Source organism: Periplaneta americana, chromosome 2 (genome assembly GCF_040183065.1).
Source record: "Periplaneta americana isolate PAMFEO1 chromosome 2, P.americana_PAMFEO1_priV1, whole genome shotgun sequence".
In the NCBI taxonomy this organism is placed as follows: domain Eukaryota; kingdom Metazoa; phylum Arthropoda; class Insecta; order Blattodea; family Blattidae; genus Periplaneta; species Periplaneta americana.
The window spans coordinates 17,587,292-17,605,237 of NC_091118.1; the positions used below are offsets into that span (position 1 = coordinate 17,587,292).

At 35.5% G+C, this 17,946-nt stretch overlaps 2 protein-coding genes across 2 annotated transcripts in view; one reads left to right on the top strand and one right to left on the bottom strand.

Moving 5' to 3' along the window:
• Positions 1-17,946, top strand: part of Ldsdh1 (Lipid droplet subset dehydrogenase 1) — a 219,110-nt gene that overhangs the window by 88,397 nt on the left and 112,767 nt on the right. The gene's annotated exons all lie outside the window — the stretch shown is intronic.
• Positions 1-17,946, bottom strand: part of LOC138695355 (calaxin-like) — a 36,115-nt gene that overhangs the window by 12,575 nt on the left and 5,594 nt on the right. Inside the window, exon 4 of the mRNA XM_069819775.1 lies at positions 1,409-1,516. Within this exon, the coding sequence (XP_069675876.1) occupies positions 1,409-1,516 (108 nt within the window). The remainder of the gene's footprint in view (positions 1-1,408; positions 1,517-17,946) is intronic.

Here is a 17,946-nt window from a genome sequence, read left to right on the forward strand (position 1 = left end):
GAAGATGAACTGAAGATCAAACAGGCTACAGTTGCAGAAATTTAAATGAGTGAAGCTGAACTGAAGATCAAACAGGCTACAGTCGCAGAAATTTAAATGAGTGAAGCTGAACTGAAGATCAAACAGGCTACAGTTGCAGAAACTTTAAATGAGTGAAGCTGAACTTAAGATCAAACAGGCTACAGTCGCAGAAACTTTAAATGAGTGAAGCTGAACTTAAGATCAAACAGGCTACAGTCGTAGAAACTTTAAATGAAATGTAATACAGAATGAACTATTCAGAATTATACTTGCTTTAATTGGGTAGTATTATGAAGTTATAGTCAACACCTGTGGAGTAACGGTTAGAGCGTCTAGCCGCGAAACCAGGTGGCTCGGTTTCGATTCCCGGTCGGGGCAAGTTACCTGGTTGAGGTTTTTTCCGGGGTTTTCCCTCAACCCAATATGAGCAAGTGCTGGGTAACTTTCGGTGTTGGGCCCCGGACTCATGTCACCGGCATTTATCACCTTCATATCAGTCAGACGCTAAATAACCTGAGATGTTGATAAAGCGTCGTAAAATAACCTAATAAAAAATGAAGTTAAAAACGTGTTGTGTTAATTCCTTAGTTGCTTTGTACAGATTTGTTTTTTCCAATTCTCAATTGAAAATTATTACATTATTCTTACACACTTATCACAAGAATTTTTGCATATCATACGACTTCTAGCAACGTGATTCTTTACATCCCAATTTTTCATCCTAATGTACAGTATTAAAGAGTTTACAGGAATGACGTGATTTGTAACAATTGCTGTGATATATATATATATATATATATATATATATATATATATATAAAGGCAAAATTATATTTTTCATATATATATATATATATATATATATATATATATATATATATATATATGAAAAATATAATTTTGCCTTTAAAAATTGAAAAAAAAAAAAATCTGTATGATTCAACTATGAAACTAACAACACATTTTTAGCTTCAGAACACTAGCCAATTAAAGAAATTATACTTCTGAATAGTTCATTCTCTATTTGTAATTTATTTTACCCTTTAAACTTAAGAAAAAAAAAGTAGTTTTTTAACAACTTCAAATTAGTGTAACTGTGAAAATATTGAGAATAGGACCCATGGTTATATGACATTTCTTGCTCAAAAGTCTTCAGAAAATGCTCCATAAGTGGCGGTAGCTCTTCGTGAATCACCCTGTATATATAGTAGACCCTATAAAAATTGGATTTTGCGTGTTTTTGCATATTTATTGTTTTATTATGTTTATTTCAGTCTTTGTTCGTGCATATAAATCCTGGCCCTAGATATGAGGAAAAGAAAGGACGTAAATAAAGGAATCAGTAATACTACATTATCTGCAGGACGCAGTGCTGACAGAAGCTTACCGTAACGACCTCGTCCACTTCATCGTAGGAGGGAAGCACCACGAACTTGTGCATGAGGTGGAACATGTTGTCTTTCAAGATGTGACCGTCTCCAATAGCGTCATATACCTGAAACGATACAAACAGATAGCTTGCATTCGTATGGCATCGTTTATTTGGAGTAGGCATATTACATTACTATAGTCCCGTCGCTCTAATTTCCGGTAGCCAATCGCGTTGCAGGTCGGCTACATTTAAACGTGTGCGTCTTGTGATTCGCTGATTCATTTCTTAAGGCTCGATAAATACTTAATATAATCGCCCGCCATTTTAGCTCTTTCGTTGGCGTTCGCAGAAAGCACACGAAGACGTTATTTGCCGCTCAATTATTTGCTGAATTACATTGCGTTTGATTTATTATCATAGGAGCTACGACATGATAATGTTTAACGGTGTGGCAAATAGATTTCTCGTATGGTAGCTCGGCAACGTAAGAACAAAAATGGCGAACGATACTACCTACCTAGACTTTATAGAGCCTTCACTTTCTAAGACGTAAGCAAAGAGGCGGAGTCACGCCGGAAATAACAGCGTCGGGACTATAGTATTGAGAATTACAGGTCTATGCACCACAAACTCTAAAATTTGCATCCAAAATACAATTAAAATGCCGAAAAATGCACTTTTGAGTACGAGAAGCATGTTCTTAATCACCCACCCTGTTCAACAGCTACTTGGAGGATTTAGTCAAGAACTGTTTTCAGAACACGGGAGGAGTGATAGCAGGAGGAAGAAGAATAAAATGTGTAAGATTTTACTGATGATATGGCGATATTAACATAAGAGAAGATGATACTAAGAGATATGCTACTGGAGCTAAATGACAGCTGTGAGCAGTATGGGATGAAGATAAATGCAAGCAAGATTAAGATCATGGCTATCTGAAGAAAAGTAAAGAAGGTAAACGTGCGAATTCTAAATGAGGCAGTAGAGCAAGTGGACAGCTTCAAATACTTGCGGTGTACCATAAGCAGTAATATGAGCTGCTGACATCTTCTGAAGATGTTCACCGCAGCAGTGAACGAAACGTTTGGTCACACAACCAACGGACCACGGCCTCATAGCCCGGAAAACTTTTCTCCTAAACAGAGTTTGTACACAAAACATGTGTGTCATCTATAAGGCATGTACAAAGTTTCATAACAATGCAGAGAAGTTATTAATTTTATCCAGCTAGTGATTTGCGTTCTGATTCACTGTGGGTTTGTTAAGGCCAGATAAAAATGTGTCCAATGCATTTTTAACCTGGTGTGAATAATTTTTCAGGAGTAAAACAGTCACAAGTGATTAAACATTTTCTTTTTCCATTCTTTTCTGCTGTTAAGCCAAATATGGAACAGTTACCGTATGCCCCACCACTAAAAAAATTAATTACTGATAAATGCGAAGAACGCACAAACTTCAAAACGAGGATTCAACACTCTAAAGGATGCTGTATTAAATGGTAAAAGAATTGTTGTAACCGGACGTGACCGTATGTACTAAAAGTCACATTATATTTGGAGAACTTTAAAATAATATTTTTGTGCGCGAGATCGTGCGTATTTGCTTGGTTTCCGCACAAAACCAATCCGCGGTAAGTCCAAAATTCCACATTCAGTATTCCCAACCTAACACACATAACAATTTCCCCCTTCTTACCGCTTAAGCGCGACATTCATTTTACTGCTTTAGGCTTTTAACATATTATTTTTAGAGACGTTCAATATAGTATTAATCATAAATTGGAAACTTACCACTGCAATTTCACCTAAATTGCACTGTTAATTATTGTTTTTAAATATTTTCAAAAATTAAGTAAACTCTAAATCATTACATACCTTACCGTTTGTTTTAAGTTCGCATTTATAGACTGGGGGGAAAAAAAGACAGACGTATATCACGGCCTGCTGGAGTATAGTAAACACAGAAAACATTTTAAAGCAACAATGTTGAAGATATATATATATATATATATATATATATATATTTTTTTTTTTTTTTTTTTTTTTTTTTTTGCAAATTTGCCGTCATTGAACAGAAACCAAGATGGAGATTTGATTGCAACTAATTAGAAATTCCTCTTTCAGGTATGTAATAAACCATCTTCGCACAAAATAATGTACGATACACGAGCGGTATGTTTTCTTTCAATTCTCGGAAATTAAAAAAGCTCAACTACGTTTCGCTTTTTCAAACTTTTCCTCGAACATGAAAGCTTCAACATACCGCTCTTGTAACGCGTATTACTATTTTTCAATTGTAGGGGAGGGTGTTGTACCTTGAGGATAGTGTACCTTGGAACACTTGATATTTTCTAGTCAATGCTGCTATCTAGCGACGTATTCAAGAAACATGTTATAGAATGTACACCAGAGGGCAGTGTAAACTGTTTCCCGCACTTTTCTAAGCGTTGCTGTTCATGTGAGACAAGCCGTTAAATTTTACCTCTCTGTTGTAAATAATTTGAGTTTCGTATTTAGGTGTTTTATATATTGTTCGAAAGCTGAATCAGTGAAACTTAACTACCAGTCGATTCTGCACTTCTTGGTGAGTAAAATATACTATATTGTTTAAACATTAGTCACAATCTATGAACGATGAAAGTATTTTATCTTTGCAGTGCATGGTCTTGTACCTTGAAACAGAAGTAGGTGTTGTACCATGGAACACGTTCCAAGGTACAACATATTAACGCTTACTTATTTCTGTTTCAGGTAATGATGCCTCGTAGTAAATTAGGGGTAAATAGAAAGCCTGTCGACGCGGAATTAATGAAAAAGGCCGTAGAAGCGGTCACTGCCCCACAAGACAAAAGAATTTCTATTAGGGAAGCATGTAAAGTGTACAATGTCAAACTTGCTACATTGTCAAGACACCTGGCTGCTTTTAAACAATCTGGAAACGAGAATTTTACTTGTTCAGTAAATTGTGATGTGAAGAGAATATTCAGTGATTCTGAAGAGCATTTTCTTGTTCAGTATGTTAAAAACGTTGCAAAAATGAATTACGGTTTGTCTAAGAAGGGGGTTAGAGAACTTGCATACAAATTCGCAGTTGCAAACGGAAAAGAATATCCTCCAAAGTGGAATGAGGAGAAAATTGCTGGGAAGGAATGGATGCGGTGGTTTATGCGAAGGCATGCAAGTGATTTATCGATAAGAAAGCCGGAGGCAACAAGTTTATCGCGTTCAACAAGCTTTAATAAAGCCAATGTTGATGCATTTTTTAAAAATCTTGAAAGTGTGCATAGTCGCTATGGTCCTATTCCCGCACAAAGGGTTTGGAATGTAGACGAGACAGGTCTATCAACTGTCCAGACTCCTGCTAAGATTGTTGCTCCAAAAGGTGTTAAACAGATTGGAAGTTGCACTTCAGGAGAAAGAGGAAATCTGATAACCATGATAGCAGCAGTTAATGCTATAGGTAACCACATTCCACCCATGCTGATATTCCCAAGGGTATTCTTTAAAGAAAGAATGTTGTTTGGTGCTCCACCTGGAACAATTGGGGCAGCAGTTTCATCAGGATGGTCTAATGATGAAATGTTCCTGAAGTTTATGGAACATTTCATCAAATTTGTGAAATGTTCAAAAGACGAGCGCGTCCTCTTGATTTTAGATAATCATGAGACCCATCTCTCTGTAGAGGCTGTTGAACGAGCTTCTGCAGCTGGTGTTGTAATGGTTACATTTCCACCTCACACGTCCAATAAACTGCAGCCACTCGATCTAACTGTCTATGGTCCTCTGAAGGGTTATTATAACCAAGGAGTGGATGCGTGGATGATCAATAATCCAGGAAGAACTTTTGACTTGTATTGTGTGGCTGAAGTCTTAGGAACAGCTTTCCCTCGAGCATTTTCAACTACAAACATAGTTAGTGGCTTCAGGAAATCAGGAATATTCCCATTAGATCGTGGAGTATTTTGTGAGGATGATTTTCTTGGTGCATATGTCACGGATCGTGAAATTGACCTGCAAGCTGCGACTCCCAGTTCCTCTGGACTCAATCTACAACCACAAAACAGTGGAACTTCGATATCAGAGACTCCTGAGGCATCCCAAAATTCAAAAAAGATTGTAACGCCTGAGGAAGTCCAACCTTATCCGAACGCAATGCCCAGGAAATTGAATACCCGTGGAAGAAGAGCTGGTAGGACACGAATTGCAACAGACACTCCTGAGAAGGAAGAGATAAGGTCATTGAAGGAGAAAAGAGCTTCCAAGACCCGACCTAAGGTTGCAAGAACTAACTTAATCGGTAAGTTGCAAAATGTTGCCAAAAGGAATCGAGTGCCATCTTCCTCTTCGTCTGAAGATGAACCTGTGCCTTTGGTCTCCACTGATGACGAAGACAGCACTGATGAAGTCTGCATTTTTTGCAACCAATCATTTTGCAAAGATACGTGTGGAGAACAATGGATTCGTTGTTTAAAATGCCTACGATGGTCTCATGAACTTTGTGCAGGCGTTGATAAAGGAGCGTGGAAAACATATGTGTGTGACATTTGTAAATAAATATTTCATTTCATATTAAATAAGGGAAGCCTAAACTGCAAACAATAGTGAAACACGATTTTAATTTTGATTTTTATGTTTAACAGTGTGAATTTTTAAGTTCTGATGTTCTTTAACATAATTTTATTTGAAATTCTTAAGTTCATGTTCTGTTTTATGAACTTCTCAAGTTATTCATGTAAATTTATGACTCTCTGTGTCAAGTTACGTTCTTTAACATAACTTTATATCTTATTGTGTTAGCTTCTCAAGATCATTAACGTAAATAATTCTGTCTTTATTTTCTTAGTTTTTTACATTCATTAATAGGCCTACTTAGGAAGTTTATCCATTTAACATTGTTTTCTGATATGCTTATGTGATAATTTAATGTGGATTATTAAATACAACATAAATTTCCGTAGTGTAAGTTTTGCACACACAAAACATCCACTGTTCCAAGGTACATTACCATGTTGTACCTTGGAACACTTGCCACGTTTTCTAAAAAATGGACTCTCCCTTCTTAGGGTATTCAATATAATATAGTCAGGCATATGTATCGATGGCTATACAGTGTTTCTTCAATCAAGACAAATCTGAATGTAAAATCTTGAATACAACGAAATATATGGGCATAAATGTAAAAAGTGTTCCAAGGTACAACATTCTCCCCTAATGTATAAACCCTTCTGTAAGAAGAATAATACTTTACAAACTTGTAATTGAAGTTACATTAGTAAGAACGTATCTATCTGAACAGATTCAATGTTTCACAACACAATAAAACACTAACAATTGGCTCTTTTTCACCCACATAGTAACCCTTTCTGCCTACGGCTGAACAGGAGCGAGAAGTTTTAGGAAGAACTCATTGTTCAAACCCTTCTAAATATAGCTTGCCGCTGATAAAACAGTAAACTATTTCTCACAACATTCTTCAGATGTTAAAGAACATGAATTCATATTCACCTATGCCTAACTAAACAAGTCGAAATTTAATTTTTGTGCGAGATCGTGCGTATTTGCTTGGATTCCGCACAAAACCAATCCGCGGAAAGTCTAAAATTCCACATTCAGTATTCCCAACCTAACACACATAACAATTTCCCTCTTCTTACCGCTTAAGTGACATATTGATTTTACTGCTTCTAGGCTTTTAACATATTATTTTTAGAGACGTTCAATATGGTATTAATTATAAATTGGAAACTTACCACTGCAATTTCACCTAAATTGCACTGTTAATTATTGTTTTTAAATATTTGCAAAAACTAAGTAAACTCTACAACTCCACTAAAGTTACTGCATTCGTGATGCAAGTAACATTAAGGAAGCCGTGAAAAAATCAACAAGATTCCAGACTCATCATAGACTGGGGGGGGGGGGAAGACAGACGTATATCACGGCCTGCTGGAGTATAGTAAACACAGAAAACATTTTAAAGCAACAATGTTGAAGATAGATATTTTTGTTTTGCAAATTTGCCGTCATTGAACAGAAACCAAGATGGAGATTTCATTGCAACTAATTAGAAATTCGTCTTTCAGGTATGTAATAAACGATCTTCGCACAAAGTAATGTACGATACACGAGCGGTATGTTTTCTTTCAATTCTCGGAAATTAAAAAAGCTCAACTACGTTTCGCTTTTTCAAACTTTTCCTCTAACATCAAAAGTTCAACATACCGCTCTTGTAACGCATATTACTATTATCGCACACTGTGCGACGGCGGTAAATCTCGTGATCTGATCGTAAGTCAAACTAAGCAGCTGTCACGCAAAACAAAAGTGACGTCACTACACAATGACTAACATTAAGACCTGTCACGACAGCGGCACATTTTGCATTGATGAACTGAAGCAAAGCCGGCATTGAAGCGTGGCTGGGTTCTTTGTCAGCTTGAAGAAAGCATTTCTTTCTTGCGCGCATCGACATTCACTTTCTAGCGGAGCAGTAACGATTCAAAAGACGAATTGTCTGAAGTGAAAGGAAGTGAGCGCGTTACAAGCCGCCCCGATAGAACTCTTTCTTCTATTAAATAGAAGATGTGAAAAGTTTCTCCCGATTGTACCACTCAGTTTATTATCAGTGGAAAATTTGTGTGGAACCTCGCTAACCATGACCTTAATAAGCACAGCGGTTGATCAAGACGTCGAGGGAGAGGGATAGAGACTGGAACAAACTGAGATATTGAAAGACTACGACTAGATTCATCAAGAACTGTTAAAGTCTAATTGAAGGGTTCAGAGCCATAGTGGGCCAAACGCCATTTATTTAAAACAGAGAAAACAAGGGTTGAAATTAAGTGCTTGCCATAATTCAATGAAACATAGCAAGTAATATAAAGTATACACATTAAAACTAAATGATATGTCAATCTTCATTAGAGTATGGTATTGACCTAACTTTAACCCTTGCTTTCTCCGTTTTTAATAAATGGCGCTTGGCCCACTATGGCTCTGAACCCTTCAATTAACCGTTGAAATGATTTTAACAGAATATTTAGCAAAGATTTCTCTGCATCAACTTCTATTAAGGAGAGACGATATTGCGAATAACAATTTTTCTAATTCTGCAGTGCTCGGGAAAAGTGACATAAGTCAGTTTCCACAAACCTTTTTTTGATAATTTATTGACAACTTAACTGGTTTATGTCGATTTGATTTTTTTCTGTATGAATTATTGTAATGGGAGAAATACTTATGTATTTTTTTCCAAGCGAGCGGATGTTCCGTAAGTTGTCAATAAATTATCAAAAAAGGTTTGTGGGAACTGACTTGTGTCACTTTTCCCAAGCACTACAGAATTATAAGACAAGTTAGTGTAGTTTGGTATATTTTGAACTTTCCTCAAATATTGTTGTTCTGGTATACAGGGTGATTCACGAGGATTTACCGCCACTTACGGAGTTTATTTCCGAAGACATTCTGAGCAAAAAATGTCATATAAACATATACCCTAATCTCAATATTTTCAAACTTACACTAATCTGAAGTTATTCTGAACCTAAAAATGTGTTGTTAATTGCTTTGTACAGATTTTATTTTTCAATTTTTAACAAAAAATTACATCATTCTTACGCACTTATCACAAAAATTGTTACAAATCATAGAACTTTAGGAACTTGATTCTTTACACTTTAATTATGCATCCTAATGTACAGTCTTAAAGGATTTACAAGCGTGGCGTGATTTGTAACAATATTGTCGTGATAAGTGCGTAAGAAAAATGTAATTGTGCAGTTAAAAATTCTGTACGAACTTTGGAATTTACAACACATTTTTAGCTTCGGAATACTAGCTAATTAATTAAATGATACTCCTGAATAGTTCATTCTTTATCTGTAAAATTATTTTACCTTTAAAACTAAAGAAAAATGATATTTTAGATAAAACTTCAAATTAGTGTAACTCTGAAAATATTGACATTAGGACAAATGTTTATATGACATTTTTGCTCAGAATGTCTTCGGAAATAAGCTCCATAAGGGACGGTAAATCCTCGTGAATCATCCTGTATTTCACAAACAAAATGGAGCCCTAATTTGGATTTTGGTTCTGAAATGCAATGTTTTATAAAAAGTTACATAACTTCACTTCTATCAAACATATCACTTTCATTGTTTCAGCATTGTGTTCAGAAAAGAATATTCTATAAATCCATTGTAAGAAATTATGTTATTTAACACTTAAATATGAGAATTGAGATTTACACATTTCGCTTTCTCAATTTTAAATTTGCCATTTTTTTTAATAGTTCGTGTAAAAATTTTCATGCATTTAGCATTAATATTCACCAAGATAATTATTTCGTTTTAACATAACAATATGTAATAAAATATAACTTACAAAAACAAGCAAATGTAGTTTTGCACGATCGTGTTTTTTGTTGTATTTACAGCCGTTGTTGTTAGGCCTTGAAGGTTAGAATTCCCGTACAGAAACTTGTTGCTAGGGAAACCATTCTTCATAACATAAGACTATACTGAAATAGACCCATTAAAGTGCGCTTATTGTTACTTAGTTACCATTACAGTGCAGTTTTGCGAAGGCTTTGGAATAATATTGCTCTAAATATTAATTGCAAAATATATTGTAGGCCTATTTGCAATTTAAAAAATATGATCGTGCAAAAAAGTTGTACAGTACTGGCAAAAAAAAAAACCGGACCGACCCTTGTGGCTGATACAAAAGAATCCTGTGCTGTGTATTGTGTCAAACTGTCGTAATTTCAATAAGGATAGTGAAGTCAGAGGTATGTACTGCTATTTAATGTGAAAATACGCAGTTATCTTTGCCGAATATGTAATATTGATGCCAGATGAAAATAAAACTCTCAAAGTTTTTTCGTCTGTAATTTTGAGGCACCGAAGGAAACAAAAGACGGTAAGAATCGAACAAATGCAATAAATTTCATTGTTATAATTAATTATACAAGATAGATGTATTTTGTGACTAGCAAAATTTAAATCTGTGACGCTGAAATCAGCTACAAGAGTCGGTCCGGTTTTTTTTGCCACTACTGTATAATACACGTTTGTGAAATGCATTACAAAATCTCGGAAATTAGACAACTCGCTCTCCTCGTTTTCCAAACTTTTTCTCGATTTTGTAAAAAGCACTTCCCAACCTGTATCGTAATACAATGTACTATTCTCTGGTTAAAGAAACAATAAACACACACTTTAACTTATTACTTACAATTGGCCTTTAAGGAACCCGGAGGTTCATTACCGCCCTCACATAAGCCCGCCATCGGTCCCTATCCTGAGCAAGATTATTATCATTTATACTCTGATACGCACAGAGTAGATTTGTTTCCACATCACATTGCTGTTTATGTAAGGAAGCGGTAAGCAAAGAGAGAGGACAGAGGATGACAGTGTCTGCTGATACATTGGTGACCTTGAACTTGATGCCGTGGTTTGGAGTGAAAGTCACGCGGACAGAAAAGGAAATCAAAGCGAAGTTTACAGACTGGAATGATTCACAAGGGCGATGAAGTGGGCCTTTGTTATTACGCCCACACTAAAGATTGCAGCTTGTTGGTTCCTCGGAAAGTTCCGCCAGTCTGAAGCAGTACTTGTTAACCCTACCATAAAGTAGATCGGGGAATAACGTGAATCATACATCCTCGTGCTCAAAGATACATGTAATACTAGCCGTATCCGTGCGCTCCGCTGCACCTATTAGAAATAAATATAAAGTAATTACAATTGAGTGATGTCAAAGAAAGAGCGCATAACGGACGTTCGATTCCTTCCCGTGCTCAAGTGCTGGAGTGGGATGCCGTAAACACAGATAAGAGCAAGACACAGGGACGGACAAAGGGAATTATTTTCACACGCCTAGACTTGAACGGAGCAGTATATACCGCACGCACTGGAGATAAGCGAGCGTTGGGCGTCATTTTACTCCTGTGTTTATGAAAACTTGTGATAAAGCTAGCGCAGCTATGCGCTATTAGACGAAACATCACATGTTTTGTCTCCTGGCCTTGCTTGTGTCTGCTAGGTCCCGTCTCACAGTCAGCTGGTTAGTTCACGCGCGTACTATTTATTTTCTTTATTTGATATTTTCAATACTTTCTTTTCAACGTTGCACCAGTAAAAAATATGTGTTTATTTGTACTTTCAATGCGGAATCTAACCATATAATTTAAAAATATTTTTTCGTGGGCAAAGGCGTCTTAATGAGGAAAAATCTAAATTCCTCCATTTCCATAAAAAGTAAGAAAAACTGTTTACATGTCAATATAAACTTTAATTTCTCAGCATCAAAATAAACCATGATTTTGATCATTGGGTGAAAGGGTTTCGGAGCCACAACAGTTTAAAGTTGCTAATTTTGTGAAAATACGGTAAATTTAAATATTTTAAATTTAAACACTATGAAGTTCTGATGCCTCAAACTTTGCACAAAGCATTGTATCACAGTTGTCAACGGACAGAAAAAGTTTCATTGTATTTAAAAAATGCAAGGTCAATTTTCTCTATATTTCGGTCGATTTGAGATGGAATAGCCCATACATTAAATTTGAACACTATTTATTTAGGCCTACAGGACTGTCTTCAATTGAATACCTCTTTAATAACTGTACTTGATTTTTTTGTTATGTAGCCCTATACATCTGTCAATTCAGTTTACGTATTTGGAAATTAGAAGTTTATCACATTAGTATATACACTGAACTTTTGTAAACTTTGTGTTTACAGCACATGTTTATGAATCATTGTTTTTAATTTGTTGTTTGTATTTCTTTATGTTGGTATACTTGTAATTTGGGATAACTCCCTGTAAGGACCCTCAATAAAATAATAAATTAATGTATACATAGTAAATAATCTAGATATTTGCACTTATGGTAGTCTGTAATGTATGTAATAATTTTAATAGTTCTTCCCCCTCGATATCTCTGTATGTTTGTTCATTGTATGTTGAATAATGTCGCTGTATGCTGCTTTTCTTACTAATCGTATGTTGTCCACATATTAAGCACTGTATATCTCCTTCCTGTTCCTTGCATAGGAACTGCAGTGCTCATTCGAACTGGAACTTGTTATACGATCTCTTCGCTGGGTGCATGATTAATGCCAACTGCACACTGTACACCCCTCACTGAAGCTCGTATTCGTAGCTGGCGCCCTCTGCGTGCTCCAGTAGCACAAGCGTTCTCGTAGCGCATATACGCTCTGATTGACATCACTGAATTACATAACTAAAATAGGACGTTTGATCGAGGGAACATTCGTGTTTGATAGAAGGATAAATCGTTTAATATGTTTTTAATATGTTACTTAATTTAAATTATATTTAAATAATTAAAATGCGGTCATTTTTGTCCAGAGAGCAATCATTTGGTGCAATGACAATTCCTTCAACATGTTTCTTAATTGTTATTACATGCAACCATAGTTTAATGAAGATTGACACATCATTTAGTTTTAACGTGTATACTTTATATTACTTGCTATATGCTTCAGAAGTTACTGTAATAACATTGTAGAATTATGTCCATCTAGAGAAACTACACTTTCCAATGGTGAAATAATAATTAAACAATTAAGTAGCTTCCGATATTACTTCATACAAACACAGAAACATTCTCTTAGGCTATGTTTAATATCTTTCGATTGTTGTTGTCCAAGGCCCCTTATAGACGAAGTCATTTGTTTTTATTTCAGTACAGCGCCTTAGATGGCGTTGTTACTGTAATTTTAAAACTCATTTATCTCATTAAATATCAGTCCTATCAAACTTTTGTATAGAGTAAAACTTATCGGAAATTATTTTTAAAGAAACTTTTGTTATGTAATATTTTTCATGAAAATCAATAAAAAGCGAGATATTTCGATTTATTTAATTCATGCCCCCTTATAACCCCCTTTTAAATAAAGTATTTTGAATGCCATATAGCCTAAAATCTAAGTTACAACGAACTTAATTTATATTCCAATTTTCATATAAATCGGTTCAGCCATTATCGCGTGAAAAGGTAACAAACATCCAGACAGACATACAAACAAAAATTAAAAAAAAAAAAAAAACGATTTTCGGTTTCAGGATGGTTAATTATACATGTTAACACCAATTATTTTTGCAAAATTGAAAATTACCAGAAAAATTTTGGCTACAGATTTATTATTAGTATAGATAAGCAAGGTGATTAATCCGAGCGAAATGCTTATTTATTTATTGTTTACTTATTTGATCTGGTGGAGTTAAGGCAATCAGGCCTTCTCTTTCACATCAACAGAATACAAATAGGCATATACAAAAAAAAACAAATAAGAAACAAATAAAATTACAAATACAAAACAAACAAAAAAACACACACACACATACAATTGTAAAAATAAAAAAAGATAAGATCACAATAGGTACAAAAAGTACTAATGCAATATACCGACTGCCTAATATATTAGTGATTTAAAAATGACTAAATATCCAAAAATAAGTAACTGATTGTATAAATATCAAGATAAATAAAATCGAAACATTTACAATAAGTTAGTATACTCAGTTTTCTGCATTGCAGTCTACGCAGTAAGAAAACTCTTAATAAGTTTATTTTTTAATACTGTTAAATTCCGACAGTCTCTGATGTCACTGCACATTCTAGTATATACAGTCACGAAGCTCAATATGTAGTAAATATGCATCCATAGATAGTTGCTAACCACTAGGATCGCTAATATCGCCTCGTTACGGACAATGCGAAATGGTACCGGCACAGTCTATTGTTCCTGGCACACTCACAACTCAAGCTTCGTGACTGTATATAATGAACTGTGGTCACTGGGCAGGGTATTCCACAAGCACGATAGCGAGATTGTGAATGGTGATGAATACGATGTGTTGGTATGGCTGTTTTGCGTGCGTGTATAGAGATTGTCAATGTAGGTAGGTGTAGAGGTGTGAAGGACTTGAGAAAAGATAACTGTCAATTAAAACTGAAGCTATACTTCAGAATACCGTGTAAGTACTTATGTAGCAAGCCTGTACAAATTGAAAATAATTTAAAAACGTGTTTTAATTGATTGTACAAGGGTAGATAAATAAATAAGTGCATAAAAAAGATATCTTGCACCAATAATGAAATAACGACATATAGGTTATGTACTTACGCGGTATTATTCTGAAGTCGTTTCCAGATTAATTGTAACAAAATTATTTTCCGGTAGTGTTTTAAAATAGAAATTAGGCTAATTTAGAAATGCAATTGTTCTTTCAGATGTCTGATTCAAACACGTATAGTGATAACGATATGGAATATATATCCAAAGGGGATGAGTTGGACTTGGTGGAATTATCTGAGGAAGAGACAGACCCTAAAATGAAATTTATTTTCAACATATTATCCCTAGGTACAATAACAGCGAATTTATTATTTCCGTGTAATCCGCCATGTATCATAGGATCTCTCTCAACAATTTGAAATATCACAACACTTTAATTAATTGATTCTGCTGCCGTAAGTTCAAATACCGGGTAATATTTTGGCGAATCCTCAGACCTCACCTCATCTCACTACATCTCGCCAAATTTTGTAAAAAAATTGTAAAAAATTGTAGAAAATTACAAAATTGTAAAACTGTAAAAATTGTAAAATATTGTAAAAATTGAAAAAATTTGTAAAAATTGTAATTGTAATATTGTAAAATTTTGACTTGTTCCACATCTTAAAGCTTCATTGCTCATGTAAGATCTATGGAATATAATGAATGAATGAATGAATGAATACGTATCTAGACGGCAGTGGTTCCAACCAGTTTTAAATGCGTTCGTACAGCTCAAATCACGGATGGTTTGAAATTGGTTTTCAAACCGATCATCCGCATTAGGTGAAGTTGCGACAGTTTGTAAATACAGAGTGATTTATATAGAACTGACACATTTCTTTCATTAATTGTTTCAAAACGAATTGTGCTAGCGACAACTTATTATACGTAAAATGTAGAGGAATTTTGGGAGATTATTTAACTCTATAGCAAATGTTGTCCGGCGTTGTCAAATCCGGAGATCTCGGTGGCCACAGGTTCCTGGAAATTATTCGGTCGTCACATAACCGGATAAATGGAACCATGCTTCATCTGCGAACCATGTGATGGACAATATGGCAGGATTTTGCACAATGAACGTCTGAAACCAACGACAATAATTCAATCTTTTATCCTTATCTGGTTCCTGTAGCTGATGAACAACCGTAACCCTATATGGCTTTAGGCCCTCTGACACATTGAGTAGGTGTACCCTGTCTCCTGCGACAAACGTCTTAATGATTTTTTGGGTGACTGCTCCAGTCGTGCTCTTACGTCAACTACAACCGTGGGAAGCCTAGAGATCCAGTTGTTTCCAATTTGTTTACCAGTCCCAGTATTGTGTTTCTTTTGGGAGGATTGCGAACACCAAATTCTCTCTGGTATGCCTTTTGAGTAGCTGTAATTGAATTCGTAATCCAGTATTGCTTCACAAGGAAGAGTCATTGATTTAATGTGTACTGCATTTTCACTTTGACACAAAATGTCGAAAACAGTTGCCAACAATAGGAATAAAACATAAACATCTGCGCATCTAGTGACAAGGAATCGAAACTCCAGAACATTCTGCCGTTGGTTTCAGACGTTCATTGTGCAAAATCCTGCCATATTGTCCATCACACGGTTCACAGATGAAGCATGGTTCCATTTATCCGGTTATGTGACGACCGAATAATTTCCAGGAACCTGTGGCCACCGAGATCTCCGGATTTGACAACGCCGGACAACATTTGCTATAGAGGTAAATAATCTCCCAAAATTCCTCTACATTTTAGGTATAGTAAGTTGTCGCTAGAACAATTCGTTTTGAAACAATTAATGAAAGAAATGTGTCAGTTCTATATAAATCACTCTGTAGTTCTCAAACCACGACAAACTTGCTGTACGAACAAACCTAATAGCGTTCATTCCCTAACCTCCCACCGCTGAGCGACTGTCTTAGCCACAGTTACTGCCAATTTAAAAACGTCAGATGTTTTTTGCCGGATCCTGTATAATACAAAAAGAGGTAAAATTTAGTATTTACTCTATAATTATTCAGCAACAATTATGTAATTAAAAATAAGTATAATATTTTGGCCACGTTTGCAGGCTGGAATCGTACTTTTCTGTAGCTTTTGGCTGTCTGTGCGTACAGGCCTGTGACCCAGATAATTACGCAACCCATCTCACTTCTCCTGCATCGTTTGCGATGTTATGAAAGTAGACGGATTCGAGCACAGGTGGGCGCCTCTTAGCTCATAGGAATAAGTCGCGATCTGGAAACGTGATGTTCTAAGGGCACCTTTAGTATGATTTTCTAAGGTCACATTACACTCTTCGACTTGCAGGGTGACCAGACTTCCAAAATAAAAAAAAACGGGACACTTATTAAACTTGACATGAATCGACACTTTATCTAAACATTCATTATTACTTGTGTTTATACAGGGACATCATTTTATTTTTACTAACATTTTTAATATTAACTTGCCTATACCTCTGAATCAACGCCGTTTACTACCCCGTTCCACGACTGGAGTTCTATGATACTGGCGTAATATACAAACAAATCACTTTACTAGGTATAGGAGGGAAGAAAAGTAGTTCATCCATTTACGTAAACTAGGAAATATCGCGCTTTTGAGTTTAATCATTTTCATTAGGTTTTTGTTTAATCAAAATACAGTACAGTATTAACAATGAGTGTTTTTACTCACGAACTGAGCTGTCCATGTGGATGTATTCATTATGCAGTGTATATTATACTGTCTACAACACATTAGCGTACAATATAGAGACTGAAGTTAAATTGAAAAATAATCATAATATGATATTTAAACACGTTTTTTTTAATGGTGGCCGTTCATTTCGATACAGGCTTCAGTTCTAATGTGCATATTATCGCATTATAGACTATTATAAGTAATTCCAATTACCAGTTTCGTCCTTCGTACTAGTAACTGATGTTGAAATAATTCTGTACCTACTCTATAAAAGAGTACCTTAGGTACTGTAAATTAAATCTTCACTTCTGCCCGATCCGAAAAGATAAAATTACTCAGACATGCTATCTACTGTCCGTCCAAGTGATTATGTCGTAGGGTCGTAGAAAGGGAGGAAATCACGTGACAGTTAATTACTTAACGATGCCCTTTTATTTAAGTTATTTTAAACAGTTGTATAAAATTACATAGACGTCCAATTCCTAACAGAAATTAATGTTCTGAGAAAGGAGCTAAGACAGCCCAGCCACTAGTTGGCGAATAAAAGCTGGTGGGGGAAACCGGGATACGACGTAGACAAATGGACGACAGTACCTGTGCGAAAATGATTCAATATTGAAAGCTCTTTCATCACTGGAAAACGCGAACATATTTCTGGAACATACTGTTTACTATGACTGTAAGGCTACTATGACTGTATATGCGGTCTTGGATCTGTGTGGAGGACGGTTGAACTTCATTAGTAAAAGGGGTGGGAGTGAAGTACATTCAAA